Source organism: Anopheles coustani, chromosome 3 (genome assembly GCF_943734705.1).
Source record: "Anopheles coustani chromosome 3, idAnoCousDA_361_x.2, whole genome shotgun sequence".
In the NCBI taxonomy this organism is placed as follows: Eukaryota; Metazoa; Arthropoda; class Insecta; order Diptera; family Culicidae; genus Anopheles; species Anopheles coustani.
The window spans coordinates 77531369-77554898 of record NC_071288.1 but is presented as its reverse complement, the minus strand read 5'-3'; the positions used below and the strand labels follow the sequence as shown (position 1 = coordinate 77554898).

Sequence of the window (23530 nt, the reverse complement as noted above, 5' to 3'; positions counted from 1 at the left end):
AAGGATGCATCCCTCCGGACGGCCAATTCCTCCACCAAAACCGGGACGTACCGGTCCAGTTAGTGAACTGCGTGACAGTGGTATTTCGGTGACGGATGAGGCACCGGCTACGACAACAAAAGCGTCTACAATGCTTCCCTCACGCGGGGGTCCAGCTCCGATGCCGGTCGGTGGAGTGCGTCAATTAGCGTGTAGGTTCGAATCGATCGGCCTGCGTTATAGCGTTCCTACGTTGACGTCGGAGACGACGCACGGGTTAAGGAAGGCCCCAAGTATTCCCCAAAACTCTCTGCAAACTCCCAAAAAGAGTAGCTTCAAGCCTGTGATTGCCCCAAAACCCGACTGGAGGCGGAAGGATATACCTCCAGGCCAGCGAGCCCAAGCACTTGAGGAACGTGCCAATGCTATCGCCGAGCAGATCTACGATACCGTATGCGAGAGGTAAGAGGTTCCCGACAGTCCCAACTGTTCGAGAGAAAATTTTCCCTCCATCAGTGACTCATAGGAATCAAAATTAAACAATGCCGTCTGTATCCCGCACCGGCTTGGCATTGGGCGACCTTCCAGAACTGATAACATGATGTTCGATTGATAAAAGTCGACGTAGGAAATGTGGTACGGGATAGATTTATAACGGGGTTTTGCTTTCATTCAGCTAATCCAAATGACTCATTTTTCAATCAGCATTCCACTCTAGTTGTAGCTTAGTTATTTGGGGAGGATTATCTACGGTGAATTTGAGTAATTTTTAGTGAAATTTTGTTGATAAATGAAATAGGAAGTTAATCAGCTGTAAAAACCAAATGATCAAGTACCACGAATCACCACGAATGTTTGTAGTTCATACTTTCCTATGCGTCAAGATCAACATTCATTTCTAAGGACTGAACCAAGTCTTTCTTTTCGTGGAACACAACTTACTCAAAATTAACCAATTTTTAATTGAATCACATATTCTGGAAAGGTATTCAACTCATACATCGTCCGCATCCCTCGTTAACCGAGAGCACTCGGGGCGGGAAGGTATTAGTCTTGATCAGGATGAACCCTGCGTTGACATCCTTAATGAAGAGCTCGAAAATCCCGCTTCCACCGATGGCTACTCCTCGTTTGAGTCATCGTGAGTAAAACATTCCCACAATTGGCCTAACAAAAAGTCTTCAGTCCGCTGGTCTTGTGTCCTCTTGCGTGTGCGTACGTTTCGAGCTGCTATAATATCTGTGAATTGGTTGCGTTGGTTTTCGTTTGAATGTTTCGTGTGGTAGTCTGGTTTGTCGACTGTGTGTTTTTCAAATGGACAATCTGCACCTTTTTTAGCACCGATGATGAAGAAACACCGGATGAGTCCGGCACAGATCACTACTATTCGCACGTACCTGCTACAACTACCGACGCTGCGTCCGAACGGCGTTTGTCCCTTGATTCGAACCGCTCGAGTGATCACATCGCAAAGGTGATCGACGAGCTGATCGAGAAGGAACGACGGTACATCGAAACGCTCGATCAAGGCATCAAGAACTACGTCCCGACGATGTACTCGCAGACACTCCCGGCGGCACTGAGAGGTCAGCGTGCCATCATCTTTATCAATGTGGAGGAAATTCTGCGCACCCATCGGGACCATCTGTTACCCGATCTAGAGCGGGCCGCTGGGTCGCTTCTTACGGCCAACGGGCAGGGTGAGGCGCGTGTGGTGGAAGATATAGCGCGAACATTTCTAGAGTACATAGAAAACGATCGGTTTTATTGCTACGTTCAGTACGCCATGCACCACGCCGAGTCGGAGGCTCTGCGGTTACGTTACAGTGATTACTTCTTGAAGATCCAGCACGACCTGAACGATCGGCTCGGGTTGAACAGTCTGCTTCTGCAACCCATTCAGCGGTTGCCCCGGTACAAGCTGCTGCTGAATGAGATGGTCAAAGATTTGCTCAAGGAAGCCGACGGTAAGCGAACACTGAACCGTCGGACAGCGTTGCTTTGCAAGGTGGACAAGCGGCTGAGTAACCTGATCGATCGGGTCAATCAGGCGATCAACATCCGTGACATTCGACAGTGTAGCGGCAGTTCATCGACGCGATCGTTGTCGCACACCTCGGACACGCCCTTGACGTTGATACTCCAGCCGGAGGGAAATCGAAATCCGGACAGGGATACACCGGTGAGATAAGATATGATATGCAACGTTAACACCCAGAGGGACCTTAAAGACAACATTTCACACCTTGCATTCGGCAGATAAATCTTCTCTACCAGGGTAAGTTCCTGCGGCTATTCCTGCTCGACATCTACGATGTGAACGTACGCCGGAAGTATAGCGCAAAGCTGTTCGCCTTCGAGAAGCTGCTGATCTACGTGGAGATTCTGCGCGATCGTATGGAATACCGGGGTCACTACACCAACACGGAGTTGGCCTACACGGTAGAGGGTACCAACAGGATTGTGCTGTTTGCCGGTTCCCGAGCAACGCAGGAGATTATCGTCCAATCGGAGACACACATGGAGATGCGACCTTTGGTGTCATTTCTGCAGCAAATGACGCGTTCGGCCATATATGATAGCCTGCATGGAAAAGCAGACCATGACATGGACGTTGGAACGGATGAACACAAATTCGACTACGAGGAGGATGCAGAGCCGTTCGATGATTCCGATGATCAACCGGAAGTTTGGTAAGAAATTCTACGAATTTTTGGATCGAGGACCGAGATGTAACAGGTTCTCTTGAACAATTTCTTCCAGGGATGAGCAGAGATTAACAACCTCGTTGATCGAAGCTCAGGAGCAGTTCCTTGAGGTACTGCAGGCGAACCAAAGTTTCTATCTGGACACTCTCAGTGGCGAGTTGAAACAAAAGCTGACAGGATTCCTGAAGACCTTTGAGGTCATCAAGCAGCTACACAAGGAGATCCTACAAGACATTTCCCAGACACCGAACGCTCCGAACACCGTATGCCGGTGTTTTGAGCGTTACCTTTTGGTAATTGAACAATACCATTGAAATACTCAGGAAAAAAACAATTAACGAAGGTTGTTTGCTATAAATTGCATTCCTCTCTTGTAGTCTGATGTTTTTGTGCCATATTTTCAATATCTTCGAGAGATCCGGAGGGCCATCAAGTATGTGCAGCTCTGCCAGATGCCGTCGGTGAGTAGACTTTATCCTTTACAAACTCAATCAACGTCCTAAAAATCCCCATTCTTCATTCGTCTAGAATTTCCACAATCGGGTCGCCTCAACGGTGGAAAAGTTTACGTTCCTCTGCATCGAGCACCTGCAGGAATTCAACCGCTACTTCGAAACGCTCATCGTGAAGTACTCCGACGACAGCACCCTCAACCTCCCCATCGATACGGAACTGTTCCAGCGGCTCGCGTTCGTTCAGGTTCGCCTGAACGCGTACCGCACCGATCTGGTGCTCAACTACAATCTCTTCCTGCTCGACGAACGATTGCCGGGCTGCGGTCTGGTGTTCTACAACGACCGGGCGGTGCTAAGTGGCCCATTTCACGATACCGATGCCGGTCCGTGCCGGGTGTTCGTTTGCGAGCGGGCTGCGGTGTGCGTCAAATTGCAGGACGTTCCCGAGCAGGGCAAGACGGTCGAGCGGTTCGTGCGTGTCCTTTTCCTGGACCGATTCGCCGGCCGGGGTATGCTGATGAGGGCACGGCGTAGCAAACGTCAGCGGCAGCGTGTAAACTTTTTAATCGATGGGACGAAGTACCGCATCGATTTCTCCGACCGACAGAGCCAGAACAAATTCTTCCAGAACTATGTCGATAAGTACACCAAGATGTGATATGTTTTTGGACAAAGAGGGTAAGACGAGTTGAAATACGGTAAAACTGTTATACTAGCAAATATACTATGGATCTCCAAAAAATTTAAATCTTAAGGATTCATAGAAAAACGGTGATGTAGGATTCTTTTATACTTAAGCATGGAGATGTCGTTTAACCTAGTTGAAATATACACAAATAATTGATGGATCATAAAGTATTTCTTTATTATCAATCTTTGGATTTTGATCTCCCTTGATGTCAATAGATAAGGAGTAACAACAATAACGAAGTACAGCGAAGAACTACATCACACAAACAGTTAGTATAGCGTGCCTTAGGGCCCGTTGTCATTTTATCCCCCTAACACCAATAATAGTAATTACCTTTGGTAACTTGTTTCAACCCCACTTCCAATGATTTCTATATGATAATTCTCCCCACCGGTTGGTTTTAAACCCCAAAACCCTGAAGCATAAATATGGAGCACGGCCCCGACCGGTTACCGTCCTAGTATGGAATTTGATTCTGATAATACTGGATCATGTCGTACGTACGCGTGCGGAAGTTTTGGTACGAATTGCGGATGACGCCGAGCATGTGTGCGGCCGCCTCCTTGCTGTTCTTGGTCGGCACGAACCGTTGCTTGAGCAGGGTGATGGTTTGTCCGCGGAAGCACGGCAGCCCGGTATCGAGCATCAGCGACACGAGCGTCACGATCGCGTCCTGGTACGGCCGAATGGCCAGGAACGATTGGACGCAAAGATCGCAGAACCACTTGAACGGGGCGGCTTCCATTTTGCCTCCCATTACCATCACCATTTCGTCGGTGAGTTTGAGATCGGGCTCGAACCCGATGTTGCCGCCGGGGGATGATTCGAACATGAAGCCAAAATCTACAAAAACGAGAAGAAACAAAGGATATAAGGAATTAACTCTGGATAACACGGAAAGGAGAAGTTTGCCCTACCGATATGTATAATATGGCCGTCCTTGTCGATCATAATGTTGCCGTTGTGACGATCCTTTATCTGCAGCAGGTATCCAATCACGGAATACGCCGCCATCGACTTGACGAAGTTACTGCGGGCCGACTGGAACTCCTTGGACGTTTCGTCCCCATACTGGTGCAGGAAGTACTCGTACAGTCCAAAATCCGTCTGCCGCCCGAGTTGATCGCGCGATTTTGCATTCGGAACGCACTCAATAACACCACACTGTTGAAAGGATACAAATACACAGTTACATTATCGCCGAACCGTGAGTTATTACGCCCTGAAGCATTCCTTACCCCTGGTGCCGTGGCGACAACACGATACGGGAACAGATACAGTTCCAGCCCGACTTGCTGGAAAATGTTCTTAAAGATCGAGATAACCTGCAGCGCCAGCATGTCCTGCCGTACGTCATCCCCGACCTTGAAGATGGCCGCCTGCCACGCTTCCGGACCTAGCGAGTTCAACCGGGGACCATCGATCTGCGAGTCCGGATTGTTCGACACTTCCATTGCCATCGTTTCCAGCTCGCTGATGCCACAGCGTTGCACGCGGAACCGGGCAAGATATGGTGCCTTGGCCGCGCTCTGCATCGGCGTACCACTGTTGTAATCGATATCCAGCACCATTGCTTCCGGATTCGATGGAAGGTAGCACCCCGACTGTACCTTGATGCGGCTGAGCGCCTCCAGACAGGCCTTCTTGCGCGCCTGGCCCTTCGGGAAGGAACGAATCTCCCCACTGACGGCCGTGATCTTGCCGAAGAAATCGAACTCACGCTCGTAGAAACGTTTCGCTGGGCCGGAGAGGGAGGAGATGATGTTCTGCGAAAGCGATTCCAATGCGTCGTACAGAGCTGGTAAAGAATTGAGAAGAAGTATAATTCTTCATTAAACCAAAACACTCGATTCACAGCAAACCAAACAATTAAAACATAAATTAAATTTCAGATTCATTGCAAATAGTGATTCAGATTCAAGAATCAGATCTGAATAACTGTACGATAAAGAATGCCATTCATAAACAAACATTTGAAAAAAGCTGTTTCAGACTTTCTTAAGGAGCCCTTACTATTCCAATATTTATGATTTCAAACCACCAACAACATTCAAGAGTATTGGAGAATACATTTTATACGAAAATTGTAAAAACCTGGTCATACTTCATTTATACCACACACGAAAGTGTTGAACGTTGACTAATAAAACGCGTAAAATAGTTCAGTTGGTGACACAATTCTCTCAAAAAAATTAAAGGAAATTCTCAGAAGCATCCAAAAGCAACTTTTGGTTAATCAGCACCAAAAAGAATTGTATGAATCAGAGAGTACAATCAAAAAAGGACGTTGACAAATCTTCTAAATTTATATTATTAATATTAAACCAAAATACACTAGAAGCAAGAAACAACATTAATACTCACAATCTCGATGGTGCATCTCCTCGTCGATGTACATATTGGTCTGCATGTTCCACACCAGCTGATGGGCCACAATTTGCGATCGCTTCGAAATATGTTTAATCAGCTCTGTAACGTAACCCATCTGTTGGGAGAAAGATAACATTAGCAAAAATAAAAAATGTAAAGCTCGTAAAGCGTACCGTATCGTGACGCAACGCTTGCACCAACTGCGGAATGTATGGCAGCACCGCATCGGCCGGATAGGAGTTGAGCGTTTTGACGGCGTACTGTGCCGTCAGCGGATGCGTCGGGTACTGGCGCGAGAAGTACGACAGCGCCTGTATCGGATTGACCCGTGCCCACGTCAACATGTACACCAGCTCGGGCGATTCGTTCAGCACCGTCTTCGTGGTGACGAGATACTTGAGTGCCTCGGGGATGTGTGCCGCAGCCATCGGATCCGAGCATACCAACCGGGTCACCTCGTCTTCGATCGTTTCCGCGTTGCGAATCCGTTGCGGAAGGAAAACGGCCAACGCTGGGTTGTACGACCAGGCGAGCCGTGTAAAGTCACGCCACACGTTGAGCTTCAGCGGACGGGCACGCCACTCGTTGACCGATTCTTCGCCCGGAATTTGCAGCTCCGGCAGGGCGAGTGGGTTCGCCCAGATAAGCATAAACTCGATTTCGACCGCGAGCAGCTCCAGGATGAGGTTACGCTTCTTCATGTAGTCCTTGTCGTACGCATCCTTCGGGTACGGTGGACGTTTGATGCGGTTCGAGCGCTTCGAAAGCGTCGAAGTGGAGTGTGGGATCGTGTTGTACCAACCCGCGTTACCACTGCTCGTCGAACGGGCCACCTCACTTCCGGCAAGCGATACCGTGTCCAAGGAAGCCTTCTGCACGGACAGGTTCGTCGAAGTGGCCGCGTGCAGTTCATAGTCACTCACCTCCGACGCAACGAGATGCTTCTTCTCGCTGCGCATCGTTTGCCAGAACTTGAGCAGCGTGGCAATGTCCTCGAGCAGTGCCTCGCGCGGCTGACTCGGGCACATCTGCGGGCCACAGAAGTAATCGAGCGCGTTGGCGTAAATTCTCTCACGAAGGATGTTACGCGCGAGCGACTTCGGGATCGTGTTGCCTTGCAGCAGCGACAGGCCACACTGAAGCAACTTGAACCGACACCCAACGGTGGAGATGTGCCTGTTCTGCTTAAAGTCTCTGCTGAACGGTAAACAGCGATGGAGCAGCATACAAAACATTTCCACCTTATCCCGATTGCAGTACTTGGCCGTGTCGACCATCTCCGACAGTAGGCTCAGCCAGATGTGATGCGGGGCAACGACGATCGGCTTCGGAACCAACTTGCAGCCTTCGTACGCCGCCAGCGGGCTCGTCACGTCGCTCTCCTCCGAGAACAGTCCGATCCGCTTGTCGAACGTCGTCTGCCAGGCGGTCACCATCTCCTGGATGAAGCATAGCTCCAGATCCTGCCGGGCGGTCAGTATCCACTGCCAGCACTCGACCGCCGTCTCCATGGCACTCACGGTGAACAGCTGCACCTGCGAGGACGAGATGGCATGCAGCAGCTTCCGGTTGGCGCTGGAGCACAGGATCAGGTATGCCGTCGCACGCCACAACGCTCCACGGTGCTTGGGGTCGTTCTTCTCCGCACACGCGTCCCAGATGTCCTTCACCAGCCGGTCCGCTAGCCCCTTTTTATCCTCGTCCTCCAGCACGGAGAGAAGGCCGGAGATTTCACCCGCGTATTTGCTACGCAGACAGAGTACGGACACAAACTTCGAAGTGTCACTGTTGACACAGTGCGGACGCTTCGTTGTGGTCGGTATGTACGCATTGGTGACCCAGGTGTGGAGGATCGAATCGACCGCAAGGGCCAGCCCACTGTGGTTCGACAGCGTCGTCGAGGGCACCTGATTCGGATACTCCTGCAGATGGCTGCGCGTAGACTTCGGGGCCCATTTCATCGCCTCATTGACGATCCCCTGGCACCGGTCGGCAAAGTCTTTAACGCGACTTTCACGTGCCGGCAAACTGTCCATCAGCTGCAGCGTGTACGGAGTCGAGGCGACCCGTAGCGTCGGCGTCTCCTCGTTCGGATCGAGCGTCAGTGAAAATGCGAGCAACTGCAGCACATCCAGCATGCACCAGAGCACCTTCCGGTTCCACAGGAGATGCGGAAACTTATCCACCAGCTGCGAAAGGTACTGATCGGCGACCAGCTGGATCTGCTTGTGAATGTGGTTGAAGTAAACGAGCAGCAGCATCGCCTGCGATTCCAGCACCTTCTCCCGGACCGTGTCCTGCGCCAACAGTACGCTCCGGAACTTCTCAAACACCTGATCGCCGATGCACCGGATGCACAGCCACATGCCCGACTTATCCTTCAGCAGCGCATTATCGCACAGATAGCTCAGGATCGGCTCTAGGCTCGGTTCGGACGAGTTTTCCACGCGTAATATCTCCAACCAATAGACACTCAACAGGTACGCGCATTGGGCGAACGTAAGCTTGTTGATGCACGCAGTAATATCCGCCGGCGGGTGGTCGAGCAGGAGCAGAATTTGATTCCGCAGCTCCATCAAACTGACGCTTCCCGAGCGAATGGCCGAGGTGTAGTTAAGTTCACGCATTTCTGACCGGTGCGCCGTTTGCGAAATAAGCAGGGGTGATTTTGCCGCAATCTGCTGCACACCCTGATACCAATCCGAGGGCCAAAGGCGCGAGTTCGTAAAGCCCATTACCACACAGTACAACCAGAAGTCTTTGAACAGTTTGTGAAGCCGCTGCTTTGGGTTCTTGATCGGCGGAAGCCGTCTCACGAGGACCTAAAACAAAGGACAAATCTCATCAATAAGGGAACTTTCCACACCACTTGGACTGCACTCGTTCGCAGCTCACCGCAATGACCGGTATCAGCATGCCCAGGTTACCGGCACTCGAACTAGCCTTCTGTGCCCCGGACGCACTGTCCGACGACCGTTCCGCCTCCAGCCCGATCTGCACGAACAACTCCAGCAGCTTACCGAGCAGATCCAGCATCTCCAGCTCGCCCTGTATGTTGGCGGCAATGTTGGCCAGCGCATTCACCACCGCATCCGACACGTGATGGTACGATTTTCTGTAAACACTGTTCGTTTTTAACACCGAAACGCATGGCAAAACGCGTCGGCGGTTCACGCATGGCCCAGCGGTTTTGGATGGTGTCAGGGAGGAACGGGAAACACGGGCAAAAGGGAAGGAGGGAGGCAAAAATGTTTCAAAAATTTAGATGATGACTGAACTAGACGCTTACAAATGAATGGTGGTGGAATACCAAAATACAACACGTCCACCGACAAAAAACAAAAAAATATATATGACACGCAAAAATATTCACGAAACAAAAAAAACCATACGGAGGAGTAGTAGTAGTATTACGTCGCCGAGCTTATGTATAGACTCCCTGGCCGTGAGGTACACGCGCGTCGGGAAATGTTGGTCAGTCACTTGTGGGGCAGGCAGGAAGAACAGAGAACATAGCACCGCTCGGAGAGGAACAATGCGATGGAAGAGAAACCGGTGAAAGTACGCGAAGGCATGCAACACGAGATCGTTTAAAGTATCTGAAATCTTGGAAATCTGTATCAGCATTCAATATTTGGATAGGTTTAAGGAGGGTAGGATAAACTGTTCCAATGGAAATGGAACAGCTTGGTATCGAACTACACAACTCTACATTGGATTGTCTACGAGAATGTTCCGAACTACACGGCTACAGAAACAAATTTTTATGGTCGTTTGAATTTGACTTGTAATTTGTGAATGTGAAAAATATGAATTGTACACAAGTTTAAATGTTAAGGTTTAATAATTAAATGAAAAATGAAAGAGTCTAAGGATCTTATAGGGTTGCGAATCAGATAATGGAACTCTTGCTTCATTTGGTGGAATGTTTCAAATCGATAAAAGAATAATACAGGCATACATTTCCTGGAAGTATGCGATCCTTCTCTGGGAACTCTCTTCTCTGCTTCTTCAATGCAAAGAAATGTGGAGTTTTATATAGGGTTCTGTATGAAACATCTTATCATATTATTAGTAACATCCATATCGTTTGTAGTATTATCTTTCTGGACCAGATCCAAACGAGGATTAGGGGCCAAAAACGTCGAGAGGTTTTACCCGGTTAAAATCCGGCACTTAAAAAAATAACTTCCATAGCGGGTTTGAAATAATCCACCAATTGATGTAAGTGCTCCATTATGTGATTGGAACCCCTGCATTGAAAGTTTGTTTCTATCATATTTGAATTAGTTTAGTTCTTTCCTGTAATTCGGAATCTCGTTTGTAAAATTGAACGAAGTTCGGAAATGTTAAATTTCGAGCAGGATTATCACAGGTGTACGGAAAGCCAAATTAGTAAAAAGAAAAAAATTAGAAACAATCACGAAAATAATTAAATGAAGTGGATGAGATTTTCCAATTTTGGGACAAAAATACACAGAGAGCCAGAATCGTGAAACATAGAACGTAGATGAATTCGATGGAAAATTGATGATCGTTACGAAAAGGTGTCCCCGGTGCGGACAGAACAGACCCATTCACCGATCCATTCCATCTACGTGCGTCTGTTCCCCGCCCCACACCCAGAACGAACCCATTTTACCTTTGCTCCGGATTCGTCGAGTAAGCCAACGAGGCTGCCTGCACGGTGACGCGTGAGAACATTTTCATAATCTCCTCAAACACCTGCGGTTCACACTTCGAGATGAGCATACAGCCAAGCTGATCGACGATCAGTACGTTCTGTTCCGACGGAACCTTGCAGAATCGCTGGATGAAGAACTGCAGGATGTTGTTGGTCGTTTTCGGTGTGTCCTTAAGGGCGACAGCCACGTGCCCCAACATGACGATGATGTTGAGAGACACCAGACTCGATTCGCTTTCCTGCTTCTCGGCGGTGAATAACCGATTTGACACGTTCGCCACCAGCGCTGGCACGCAGTATTGATCCATGGCGTGCGCCGCACGCAGAGCAATGCTGAGGTTCTCAATGGCGGCGTCTCGCAGAGCTTCGAACGCTTCCTGGGCCGATTTGGTAAGACCCTTCGTTTTCGTTGAATGATCGAACGCTTTAAAGTCGGATCCTTGAACTGAAAACAAATTAAAAGGACGTTTAGCAAAGTCAAATGTCTGGCGTCAAAATGTACAACACCTACCCACAATCCGGAATGGAGCATTTTCCTTATCCTTCTTCGTTTGAGCCTGAGATTGCACGTGCAGCTTGGTCAGGATCGGGCTCGGATCGACCAAAAAATCTCGCAAATATGATATGGATGTTCCAGCAATGTTTGGAAACTTTTGTGCTAGCTTACCTAAGCCCTGAGATAGCGGACCAAAGAGGAAAAACATCATTAGGAAAGTTTTTATGACAGATTTACGCAAGCGAATTTCGCTTACCTCCAAACAAACCATCAACAAGGGCATATGATCCATCACCACTTTGTGTCCCAGCACCGAGTTGAGCTTCTGGTACAGTCGACTGCACAGTTTGTCCGCTTCTGCAAATAGAAGAAACATGTATGAATAACCTTCGGACACTCGCACAAGGCAAGATGCGATTCGTTCATAATCGCATGATTGAAAAGCAACAAGGACCAATCCCAACACAAAAAGCGAGGGATGTCGCATCGTTTTGCGTTTTTCCTTTTTCCAAACGGACAAACATTTCAGAACAAGCAAGTCATCGTCTATCCCTTTCCCTTTCATGGAACATAAGAAAAAAAGCAGCGTTACGCGATGGAAAGTAAAACAAAGTCAGTGCGAACGAAAACGTTTCAAATCACAAACCAATAAAACGAAAGTAAAATAGAACAGAAAACATAAGCGACAAGTGCAAACTTCCATCACCTAAACCCATCGTGAGAGATAAACTTTCTTGCAGATACGTGAGAAGATCACACAAGTTGTCGACTGGAACCGGATAGAAACGATCAGTATAGAGGAAATCCCGGCGTCCGATCAATCCGAGTGCACCGTACACGTTACAGTTTCCGGGACGACGAACCTACCTGTCTCATCGCCGATTGCCCACACGAGCAGATCAACACAGGCGGCATTTGCCATGACGTTGATTTTGTATTTGTTGACCACGATGTTGTTTGGGTCCCGGACACGATCGAGCGCGTCGTGCTGCTTGTTTTGCAGTTCCGTCTGCCCAATCAGGAACAGTCGTTTGACAAATTCCTGCACATCCTTCGTGAACGGAGTTGGCAGATCTAGTGAGCGGGGGAAAGAATGTTTTCATCAACCAACCATATCAAAGCCAATGGCGATTTGATGTGCCGCGTTGTTTACCTGTTTGATTTTGCAGTATTTCACGAAGGAGTGTCACCATCACCAGGTTGATTGTTTCCGAAAAGCTCTTGTAACCGTACGGTTTAATCTGATTGAGAGCGTAAATATCGCCCGCCTGCTCGTCCAGATGCTCGAGTGTCTCTTTGGTCAGTAGCTTCTTCGCCAGCGCAAAGATTGTCTGCAGATGATTGATCGGAAACTGCAGCCGATCGTTCTGTTCCATCGACTCGCAGAAGCGCATGTTCGGGAACTGGTTGAAGCTGGAGCCATACTTCGCGAAGAAGTACGTGGTCGGATCGTACGGGACGGAGTAGAACGAGCTTAGCTTCTTGCGGGTACTGTTGATCGATTTTTCCGCCTCCGGTCCGTCCATCGACAGGCTGCCAGACATTGAGCGGGGTATGATCGATCGAAACTGGCTCACGCTGGTGCTGTCCTTCGCGTCGGCCATCAGTGGCGTCTCGGGGGACCGAACGACGAGAATTTCATCCTTGGGGAAAAGCCGGCAGAGCAGTGGAGGGTCCCCGGCCGCATAGCGACCCATCGAACGGCTTAGGCCGAGTAGGAGTGGCACTGTTGCTTTGCAAAGAATAATCGGTGGCAGAGTATTGCTCTCTTTGCTACCCTTGATCATGTTTGTCAGCACCGTCAGCACTTCCACCTGGTTGACGATGATTTCATCACGGTGCTCCGGACATCCAACCGCAATGTCCGACAGCAGGCTGTTGAGACAGAAGCTGAATTTCTCGGCGGTTGGGATTTCTACAAGAATCAAATGCACCGCATTAAAAACTCGAAACTAATTGCCTTCGCACCGTGGGGAATTGTCGTAACACCATCAGGGACACTTACTATCGATTTTGTTCGGTTTGACGTCATCGATCCAGACTGCCTTGGGCAGTGCCTTGGCTAACCGGAGCAGGTAGGGAATGATTTCCTTGGAGTACTGATAGCCACTTTCAAGGAAATATAATCCCAACGCAATCACCGCGTCCTGTGCCCTGGCATCCAAGCAAAACACGCCCGCTGCATTTTCCTGTGGGCAGTACTTGAACAAAGTTTGTACCTGTTCGCGAAAAAACGAAAAGTAAAAACATGAATCTCACAACAAATGATTCACGCACTTATATTTCTTTGATAAACGGTGCGTTGCTTGCGGTACCTTTTCCCATGGCGTTGGTTTAATCATTGCCAGCACACGGGCCATACACTGGACGGTTTTTTGAAACGAAAATCGCTCGTTTCCTACCATTTTTGGGCACTTTAGTTTAGCACTGCACAATTTTAGTTTACAATCTAAAATTTTCGTTCGAAGATCCAGACTGACAACAGTAGTGATGGCATAATCTGAATTCGGATGATTCGAAAACTCGATCTCTACGCGGATTCTAAGTGATTGGATCCAATGTGACATATTCGGGACAGATTTGATTCGTTTGGGATTTGGATAGATTTGATTTGTTTGGGATTCAATTGTATTCCACCCGGTTGACAAAAACTCAAATTTTTTGCAGCTGTCATGTAGTACCAGCAAGTTTTTCCTTGGCAGATTGCTGGGACTCTTGCTGGAACTACATAGTACCAGCAACAATTTAAATTTCTGTCAACCGGGCATTCTAACTTGATTTGGCTCAGATTTGATCCGAATCCATTTGAATTTGATGTGACTCGATTTAAACACGACGTGTGTCGAATTAGTCACGTAATAAGCCGATGTAAAGGCAAAGTGATTGATTTCACTTTTCTCGTCCTGATTCTAACCAGGACATTATTAATAAGGATAACCATTGAACATTTCTTTAGACAGTGTTACAAATAAAAATTGCTGTGTTGGGTTTTCAACGTCTGCGATGCACATCGTTTCCATAGCCTTCTTCTTCTTCTTTCGCTATGCGAGTCGGGGTATATCCTCCTACGCTAAGTCGAACGTTTGTTCCCTTACTCGTAATCAGAGGCGTACCGACTCTGTCCGAACTCCTATGAAGGGGCTCGTCCTTTAGGACCGGCTAATAATAGCCATATGTCCACCCGCCGGCCACGGGAGGGATAATTCCTTCCGTTGTCAGGACACAAGAACTCGTGGTCCGCTTGATTGACTCAAACAGAACGAGATGTGCGGCAGCTAGGATTTTTCTGACCTGAGCTCCAGCTCGGGGTGACCACGCGGTCGTGCCGTAACCTTACTTTTCCGCTAACCCTTTCAGGAAACTTGTGCACTGCTAACATCCGCTCTGATGCACTACCGAACTGGAACTGGTTTCCATAGCCGATGATCATGATCAATAGAACCACTTCGCCACTCACATCGGCAATGTGTGGCATGTTTTTATTACGGAAAAGGGGACGTATTAGTTGCGATTTGATTGGGACTCAGACTTGGATATTTGATTCCCAGACTGGCATTATATTCTCCTTGGGAAATGTTTATCTGTCAAACCATTTGCATGAACTAACCTTGCAATGCTATCGTTCTAGTATCCTGGGGTGTCTCTTAGCTAAACGTCAGTTTGACGTTCGACATTTTAGGCTTCTTGTCCGACATTTTCGGTCATTTTTCTCGCATCGTCGGGATAATTGCTGGAGTGTTCCGCGACGGAAATCGATTTTTCCCGGCGAACGCAGTGCAGCGGTCTGATTCGGCTTCGACACCGTCGTCCATCGCAAGGTCAATTTCTCGGGTGGACTAGGCGGTCGCGCTTTGCGGCACTTCCGTTGCGAATAGAAAAGCTTCGTTTGTTTGCAGAAGGTAAGAACCGACCAGCGAAAAGGCAACCAGTACCTGATTGCCATTGGTCTAATATTTACCCACAAAATCTAGAGCGAAACAGAGCGAGCAACCACTAAATAAACCTAATCACTAGCGAAGGAAAACAGTAAAGTCAAACGATCAATTTGCGAACCCGACGCGTAGCTTCCAATCCTTCCGATTCCGATTTGCCACAAAGCCTGACGTCGTCGCGTATGTTGGTTTTCGCGAATCTCGGGTCGCGTGGAGGAAGCGCACGAAAGTAAGAACACAACGGGCCCCCGCGAAAAGATCGGATGCGAAGTGGTGTTGATATTTTTGCCTTCGCTCCACATCCCACCCCATACGAGCAGTGCGGAGGTAAGCAGCACGAGAAACAAGATGGTGGTGACCTTTGCATAGGAAAAATAGAAGAGTTTGCAAACTAGTGAACATCCAATCGTTGCCCCGTCAACAACGGACGCCGGAAGTCAAGTATCGGGTGGTATGTTTGGTGATATTTTTTCCCAAAGTCGGTTCGCGAGTCCCACAAGCAACAAATCGGCCGCTTGTTGGGTCATTCGTGGTGGTAGAAACCAGATCTGGACCTTGCATCGGCGCTGGCGTCGTGGACGGTTCGAAGAACGGGACATTCCGCAAAGAAGTGGTGTCACCTAGGAGAAGGTGGTGGAGTAGGAGGTGCAAGCGACGAAACAAAAACGAACAATCGAAGTGTTTGGTTCAACAAAGTAAACCCTGTAAAATCGCAAGTCGAAAGTTGGTTCCGCAGGAGAAAAAAGCGCACGGTAGTTAATCGGAAGTAGTTTTCTTATACTCGGTGTGCGGGCAAATGCGTTGCAATGTCCATTTTGGTGTGTTCAAAAGTATAAAAAAAGTATCGAAAAAGTACAATTTCTTTTGTGTTCAGTTCCAATTGTAAAAAAAAAGTAAAAATGAAAACAATGTTTTAAAAACCGAATCTTCCACCGGGGTACTAAGGTAAGAGAAAGTAAAAAAGTCTACCGTGATGTGGTTTTTTACAGCAAAACGACGCATAAGAAAAAATAAATGGTCCATACGAAGAATCCCAATTTCCCTCAGGAACACCCGGAACGAGTGCGTGAATGTGTGAGTATGGGTGCGTGTGTACGGTTGAGTGTGCGTGTGCGAGATTGGGATTCTTACTTCCGGTGTAGTAAGTATGCCGGGCCGTTTTACCATCGGACATCCGTTATCAGCATCCGCTTGGACGATATCGAAGGTGAAAACAGGCAGTCCAAAAAGTGTTCCTTTTCACGAAGAGAAACGAGCATATGACGCAAGGAAAAGCTTTTGCAATGTGATATAATATAAGGGGAAATAATCACGCCCGATAACGTGAATCGAGGGAAGAGGAAGTTGCCACTTGCTAATTCTTCTCTGTCACTTTCAGTACGCTCGGTGAATCTGTACTTGTCCCATCCGGCCAAGCACCAGCATTGCACCAAATGGACAGCGACGACTCGCGACCGGGTTCGTCGGCTTCGAACAGTTCCGATTCGGAGCAGGCGGCGAGTCCGTCGGGCAAGGAGCAAGAGGATGACCAGTCGGACGGATCCGGTTCGGGTTCTCGTTCACCTTCACCATCGTCGAATGCCGGTGGCGTCGAGGCTATTGAGGCAGGCCACCACGAGCAAGACGACGGCAACCGCCGTCGATCGCGATCAAACTCACCCGGCAGTTTGACGTACGACGGTGGCATGATGAAGCACGATTCGCTGTCCAGCCCGTCGAAACACTACGATGCACCGTCGCAGTCGAACTCACCGTCGTACCGCAGTGCGGACAATTCGCGCCACTCGCAGCCCAAATCGCCCCAATCGTCCCCGAACGTTCGATCGCGCAGCGGAAGCCTTTCGGACGGGGTAAAGTCACCATCGCCCGAGCGGGGAGGTGGCCGGGAGTCCCGTTCGCTATCGAAGGAATCGAACCGTTCGGATAACAGTGGGGGACGCCACCGGCGGGGAAGCACCGGTGGAGGGCAGGGACGTTCGCTGTCGCGCACATCGAGCACCTCGAACCTAAGCGAAAAGCTAAAGGGTGAGGAAATTTCCGACTGCGAAATCGAGTCCGATCGGGAGGATAGGGATGAAGCGATAGAGGCAGGCGGAGAGGAGGAATCGGAACGTACGTCGGGGCTCAAGAAGGGCAACAGTGCTCTGGACATGAGCCACGAAGATCTGAGTGACGTAAGCTTGGAGAGCGACAACGAACCCGAGCCGGAGGATGAAGGGCGCGACAGTGAAGCCGAGTCCGAGAAGGGACATCATAATAGAGACCGGGATGATGAACCCGGCGACGAGGCTCTCGAGGACGAGGAGGAAGACGACCGTAGCCGGCAGGCAACGAATGCGTCCGCGACGCAGAGTTACGCTTCCGCGCGGGAGGATAGCGAACCGCGCGAAACCGTGACGGAGCGGCCTAAAATAACCGATTTGCGTCAGAAGCTCGAGGAGAAGAAAACGCAACTACGCACCATGGAAGCGGAAAAACACGCGCTTAATGGTGCGGCGGCTACGGGTGGGACGAACGGTGGACCGGCCGCGCTGATCAGCGAGGGGGGGAACTTGATGGACAAAAAGATCGACGAGGATGCGCTGGACTTCGAGGCCGAAGAGGGCGAATGTAATGACGTTCCGAAGGAGCCGGCCAGCGTAACGAAGCGAGGAGATGATGGTCCGGAAGGAGCTGCACCGGAGAAGGACAAGAAGGACGAGGAAAATGAAAAGGAATCCGACGCAGAGCTGGAAGAAGGTGAAGAGCTGGAGGAAGGTGAGGTGACCGATGAAGATGAAAAACGTCCGGAAGAAACCGAACCCAAACCGGTCTGTCGGTTCTACACGCGCGGCCAGTGCACCTGGGGCATGAGCTGCCGTTTTCTGCATCCCGGCGTGACTGACAAAGGCAACTACACTATGTTCGACATGGTTCGCCCCGTGTCGATCACACATCCACCGGCTCCCGGGTATGGCGCGCACCGGGAACCGATCTACGCCTCCGATTACCGACATGAACGATCGACGGCACTGCATCACCTAGCGGCGGCACATCATCCGGCCGTAGTTGCACCGTATCCGGCGGCCGTGGGGCTTCCGGTGGCGGCTGGCCGACCCGTCGAGCCGATAGTGGGCGAAAGCGCCTGGGAGCGAGGGTTACGTACGGCCAAGGAGATGATGCGCAAGGCCAACAAGCGCAAGGAGCAGGACATTGATTTCGACGACAAGAAGATGAACCTATCGCTCTCGCAGGAGGAACTGGAAAAGGACAACTACTACACACGGGATCGCGCATCGCCTCCGAATGTAAGTGCCGTAGTTTTACAGACAATCTAAAAGAACAGTTTCCAAACAATATACAAAAAGATAAAATAATTACCTAATAGCAAATCATTTAGCCAACTAACTACACAGATACATTGTTTATAAAGAAAAATTGTACCAAAACATTTGTTTCCAGAAAAATGGGTCAACGTTACTGGGAAGGTGTTATACAAATGTGACACGTGAAAAAATGATTAACACATTCGGTACCACGTCACCCATATTTCGGTGACACAATTATTCGTGTTATACATAGATATTCCTATCCTCTACAGCTTTTTTTAGTTTTTTTTACACGATTAGTTTTGAAATGGATGATGAAAGGGAAATGTTGACTGCTATAGCTGATTTATTGGTTGCTTTTATCTAGCTCCTCTTTAACGCCTTTCTTCGTTTGTGAAAAAGATGCAAGACTCGTCCGTCTATAGTATTACATAGTATTTTTTTATACGGAACGTGTTAACGCCCGTTGAGATCGGGTGAAAAGGATCATAAAGCAATTTAAAGGGATTTTCGTTGTACCATCGGTACTCGGTTTTCAATCAGCAGAACGGACGGTGCCTTGAACACGAAAAAGTTGACTGCTTATCGAAAGTAGACAAATTCTCAGCTTGGATATAAAAAGGAACGGTTTGTTTATAGGGCGGGCGATTTAATAGGTTTGATTGTAAATTACAATACTGGTTTGAAACAGTTACGGATCAATATTATTACCTACCACTGCTAGATAAATCCAATTTGTTAATATGTTCTTCTACTGTTTTCCACAGTTGTCACCTTCATACGCGGGCCGACCGCCGGTCGCAGCGATTCCGCCAGTTTTCGACTATCCCCCGGCGTCCTCAAAGTTCCCTCGAGGACTGGGCCCCGGTGGTCCCGGAGGCCCACCCTTCGAGGAGGATGCGTTCGGGCGCACACACCGCTACAGAGAACTCCCGTCGCATCGCATGCCACAGTACGAGGATGACGACCTTTCGAAGCGCCGCAACCCTCGGGGGGCAACCCGTGAAGTTATTCTACAGCGCGCCGATGAATGGAACGATCCCTGGATGCGCTCAAAGTCCCCCGGGCGGGACGGGAAGGGGCGAGGCGGCCGGCGAGGGGAACGACGCAGCTACAGCAACAGCTCGTCCTACAGCAGCTCCAGCAGCAGTTCGCGGTCCGGCTCGAGCTCCGACTCGAGTCGCTCGCCCAGCCCAACCGCCACCAGGCGCACCCGGTACGATAGCCATCGATCGAAGGATAGCGACCGGCACGCGACCACACACGTACGCAAGGTTATTCGCACACGATCCCCGAGCGTCAGTCCGAGGCGTGGTGAGTTTGAAAAGCGCGAGAAATTATGTTCAACCGAGCCATTACTTCATTTCTCCATTCTTATTCGCTTCCAGGCCGCAAAGGTTCTCCGGGTGTAGGAAATGGACGGATGAAGCGAATCGACAAACGGGCACCCTCGCCGATGGTTGAAAAGCGGGTGGTCGAGAAGGTGGTCACAGCCAAGCGGAAGAAGGTAAACGCAATGCCACTAGTTGGTTTTACGAAATCTTATCTAACATCGGTATTCAATGTTTCCTTCCACCGTTTGTAGTCCCCAGCGATGCACAAAACAGCCGGTGACAAACGCCGACGACACTCCAGCTCCTCCGGTTCCGGTTCGTCCGACTCCAGCGACTCCGGTTCGGAAAGTTCCTACTCTTCCAGCTCGGACAGCTCCTCGAGGGGCGCCGGTGGTGGTGCTAAGGGTGCCCGAGTGGCTAAGGGTGCGCGGGTGTCCGAGAAAGGTAGCAAGGGTTCCGGAATGGCCAAGAAGGGTAAGCGAACGAGCCCCGTTAGAAAGGGATAAACAAGAACGTCTGTTTTGCTAACATTTGATTTTCTTCGTTTTAATTGTTCGTTTCAGCAGATCCCAAGAAGGGTGCCGATGGAAAGGGCGGTGTGGCACAGGTTGTTCCACCGTCGAGTGCGGCCATGGAGAAGGCGAATGCGGCCGCGTCCAAGAAATCGTCCCGCCGGGAGGAACTGTTGAAGCAGCTGCGAGCGGTGGAGGAAGCGATCGCCCGAAAGCGTACCAAGATATCGTAAATCTCACCGTTTTGTCCATCTCCTACTCCTCCACCGCTCACGGTCCCACCTTTACCATTCATCCTTCATCACCCTCCCCCTACCACCACCACCCACCACCACTAGGCCGCGCGCACGCGTAAGTTGGAGTATTTTTATGTTGAAAGATTCCCCCTTCGGTGCCGGCCGCGCATCATAAGCAACTAAAGTGTGTATGTGTGTGTGTGTGTGCGCATAGAGTTGAACACTTCGTAATGTCCGACCTCACGAGAACCCATTCCACATTATAATTTGGGTAGGGTACTGATATGTGAAAGCTCTCTTCCCGGCCAAGGCCGGACACTGCTTCCGGTCTAGGGAGAGAGGCAAGGAAGATTTTGGTTCGTAAGCTTATATACATCAAGACCGTTTATTTTGACCATTTCTTTTTTTTCCCCTGTACAACACTGCAAAACATTAGATGTCGCGAATTAATGTGCTTATCAATTGATTTTCTTAGTTTAGAAGGCGAAAAGCAGCTGAGAAATAACACCTCGCTGCCACAAAATGCTGTGTGGTATGCGCGGGAGTGCAGTGTTTCGGAAGTAAAAGTTATAAATGTATTTAAATAAAATAAAATTAAAAAACACTAAACTTAATCGCCAATCGTCTTGTTTGAAGTAATGATTTAATCCAGTAATGTCGAACTCGTTGGTTCATTTCAGCGTTCAACTGAACAGTCAATCATGATTTACACTTATACTGTTTTATTATACTAAATTTTCTGTTATAAATTTGCTAATTTTAAACTTAGTATCAGCTAAGTGAGATTTTCTTACGATAGGCACCGTAATTGTATGATTAATTTCCTCTTTATGAAGGGATAAGATGATTGAATGTACGTAACAGCGAATTCTTAGTGTAGTGTTGTAAATGAAGCAACTATTTGAATGATTCGGAACAAGTTGTTGCACAGAATGCCCTTAAGCCAGCTTATGTACATTTTTCTTTCAGGTGTGTACCATGTGATAAATCACTCGATGCGAGCTGTTATTGATTGAAGACAGTCTTTTAATTAATTTGATGAAACGTCGAGCAGAAACAGCTTCATAATTATACCAGGTTACTGATTGCTTCATATTTGTAATTTCATTTAGAATGCTGTTTTAGTTCGTCAAGCTTGTCTTTCATGAACACACGTGTCTCGTAAAATCTGTGTAAACCAGGGGTCGGCATACATTTCCCTAAACGGCCAGAAGATTAAAAACAAACTGAAACCGCGGGCCGGATACCTTAAACGATGACTGAATATTTTTAAAGTAGTAACCTTTGTAATGGAGTATCATCTTTCTAAACAGTAAAGTTATATAAAAAGTGGTAAAAGATAAAATATTTGAAATTTTAGCATTAAACTTTTTAAAACATTTTCATACTTGTTTTTGTTGAATTTTTATATTGGACCCCGACATATAACAGGAACACCTCGTTGAACAATTTTAATCTTCATTTTTGGCAAGAAAACAAACCTGATAAATCCGATAAAAATTGAGATGGATTTTTTGTATTAACCGCTAAAATTTTCTTACTTGCCGGATAAAATCAGTCAGCGGACCGGATTTGCCGACCCCTGGTGTAAACCCTTTGCTCTTGTTGGGGTGGATCAATGTTCAACTTTTTTATTGATATTTTTTTAGATTGATCAGATTAATTCAACGGGGGTTAAGTCCTTTTGCTCGTGTGAAATTAACAGTTTGTGAAATCATATTCACAAAGTAAATATTTGCCATTCAACCGAAAGCCAGATCAATGTATTTCGATCGTAATGCTCGTCAGGAAGTTGATCCTCCTTTACGTATAACTCCGTCAGCGACTTGTGATCGAGCAGCGGTGCGAAGATGGAAAAGTTCACCATTGTTAATCGATTACCGACCAGATCGAAAGAATGTTCCCAAACGGTGTCGCTGTTTCGGGTTGATGTTCTGGATCTTGGCATGATTCTACCGACGCATTGGAAGCTATGTTGTCAACCGACATTGTCCGGGTAGGGCATGGAGTAAACCAAAATCGAACTGCGTCATTAATTTACCCTGCAGTTTCATAAATTAGAACGACCGATAGCTGTTCGATGGACAGAGTATATATCTTGTTGTGGCTCAGGTTAACGATGCGTAAACGGTGCAAGCTAGCCAGTTAATCGCAGTTTACCGTACGGATGGGTGACCATTGTACCGAAAGCAACTTGAAGTTTGTTTGTTTGTACAGCGTTACCGGCATGCTGTCGAGCTGCGTGCGCTCCATCGTCACCTTTTGAATCCCATGGCTTTGGAAGAACGGTATTGATCGCAACGGAGCTGCCAAAATTTGCACTGTAGACCTGGCCGCCTTCAGCTGACAGCCGTTAGTCGGGAGTATAGCCAGAATGAAGTGTTGCGGCATGGCCAAGTTAATCAGTTCATCTAGGCACAGCGTATGTCCTCCTCGATTCCGGCAAGGGTAAGCACTTTCACTCCTGGAAATACATGCGTCAACGCAAATGTTCCATCGTGCGATAGTCTTAGGTTTTTAAATCCACATTCCCCATGTCTAAAACACATCTGGAGGGAAGCTTTCTAACATATTTTCACCGTTTCTAAACTACTCACGTTTAACATTCCATGGACCAACTTCTTTGCGTGGAGTGTTTCGGTCGATTTAGCTAAATAATTTACAGTGAATGCTGCGTAAATGACGGTAACTAACTCAGGTACAGTACAGCCTAATGGAGTTTTAACGATTTAATGTATTTTTTTAACCTTACCTGCATGACGGTTCGGATATGTAACATGGACATTTCATGATCGTTCGTCATAAAAAGCCAACGTTCCTAAGGT

At 48.4% G+C, this 23530-nt stretch overlaps 3 protein-coding genes across 5 annotated transcripts; 2 read left to right on the top strand and 1 right to left on the bottom strand.

The window, feature by feature from the left end:
• Window positions 1-4: 4 nt before the first annotated feature.
• LOC131267097 (uncharacterized) lies at window positions 5-3987 on the top strand. The gene is made up of 7 exons (XM_058269866.1): window positions 5-441; window positions 965-1120; window positions 1318-2161; window positions 2239-2672; window positions 2743-2980; window positions 3065-3148; window positions 3216-3987. The coding sequence occupies exons 1-7, from the start codon at window positions 5-7 to the stop codon at window positions 3798-3800; spliced, it is 2778 nt and encodes a 925-aa protein (XP_058125849.1). The 3' UTR covers window positions 3801-3987.
• A 5-nt stretch (window positions 3988-3992) lies between these two features.
• Window positions 3993-13788, bottom strand: LOC131258887 (phosphatidylinositol 4-kinase alpha). Its single transcript, XM_058260280.1, has 13 exons — window positions 13699-13788; window positions 13389-13602; window positions 12537-13298; window positions 12251-12457; window positions 11640-11740; window positions 11399-11561; window positions 10846-11332; window positions 9099-9327; window positions 6377-9025; window positions 6198-6318; window positions 5072-5631; window positions 4751-4997; window positions 3993-4676 (listed from the first exon to the last, which is right to left on the bottom strand). The coding sequence occupies exons 1-13, from the start codon at window positions 13786-13788 to the stop codon at window positions 4291-4293; spliced, it is 6216 nt and encodes a 2071-aa protein (XP_058116263.1). The 3' UTR covers window positions 3993-4290.
• Window positions 13789-15073: 1285 nt separating this feature from the next.
• LOC131258889 (zinc finger CCCH domain-containing protein 18-like) lies at window positions 15074-21319 on the top strand. 3 transcript variants are annotated; one of them, XM_058260283.1, is made up of 7 exons: window positions 15074-15282; window positions 16052-16260; window positions 16694-18602; window positions 19391-19937; window positions 20012-20130; window positions 20209-20431; window positions 20521-21319. In XM_058260283.1, exons 3-7 carry the CDS (start codon window positions 16749-16751, stop codon window positions 20700-20702), a joined length of 2925 nt encoding a protein of 974 aa, XP_058116266.1. In that variant the 5' UTR covers window positions 15074-15282; window positions 16052-16260; window positions 16694-16748; the 3' UTR covers window positions 20703-21319. The 3 variants fall into 3 exon arrangements, with proteins under 3 accessions (XP_058116266.1, XP_058116267.1, XP_058116265.1); XM_058260284.1 differs by lacking the exon at window positions 16052-16260 and having other exon boundaries at window positions 20524-21319; XM_058260282.1 differs by lacking the exon at window positions 16052-16260.
• The last annotated feature ends 2211 nt before the right edge of the window (window positions 21320-23530 follow it).

What these genes read in the sequence shown, in the direction of transcription:
- LOC131267097 (XM_058269866.1), top strand. Translation starts at nt 5, where the DNA reads ATGCATCCCTCCGGACGGCCAATTCCTCCACCAAAACCGGGACGTACC. An exon ending in ATCCGGACAGGGATACACCG is followed by an intron (nt 2,162 to 2,238) that starts GTGAGATAAGAT and finishes TGCATTCGGCAG; the next exon opens with ATAAATCTTCTCTACCAGGG. An exon ending in AGCTCTGCCAGATGCCGTCG is followed by an intron (nt 3,149 to 3,215) that starts GTGAGTAGACTT and finishes TCATTCGTCTAG; the next exon opens with AATTTCCACAATCGGGTCGC.
- LOC131258887 (XM_058260280.1), bottom strand. Translation starts at nt 13,788, where the DNA reads ATGGTAGGAAACGAGCGATTTTCGTTTCAAAAAACCGTCCAGTGTATG. An exon ending in TGTTGATGGTTTGTTTGGAG is followed by an intron (nt 11,562 to 11,639) that starts GTAAGCGAAATT and finishes CCGCTATCTCAG; the next exon opens with GGCTTAGGTAAGCTAGCACA. An exon ending in AAGCGTTGCGTCACGATACG is followed by an intron (nt 6,319 to 6,376) that starts GTACGCTTTACG and finishes TTCTCCCAACAG; the next exon opens with ATGGGTTACGTTACAGAGCT.
- LOC131258889 (XM_058260282.1), top strand. Translation starts at nt 16,749, where the DNA reads ATGGACAGCGACGACTCGCGACCGGGTTCGTCGGCTTCGAACAGTTCC. An exon ending in GAGCGTCAGTCCGAGGCGTG is followed by an intron (nt 19,938 to 20,011) that starts GTGAGTTTGAAA and finishes ATTCGCTTCCAG; the next exon opens with GCCGCAAAGGTTCTCCGGGT. An exon ending in TCACAGCCAAGCGGAAGAAG is followed by an intron (nt 20,131 to 20,208) that starts GTAAACGCAATG and finishes CACCGTTTGTAG; the next exon opens with TCCCCAGCGATGCACAAAAC.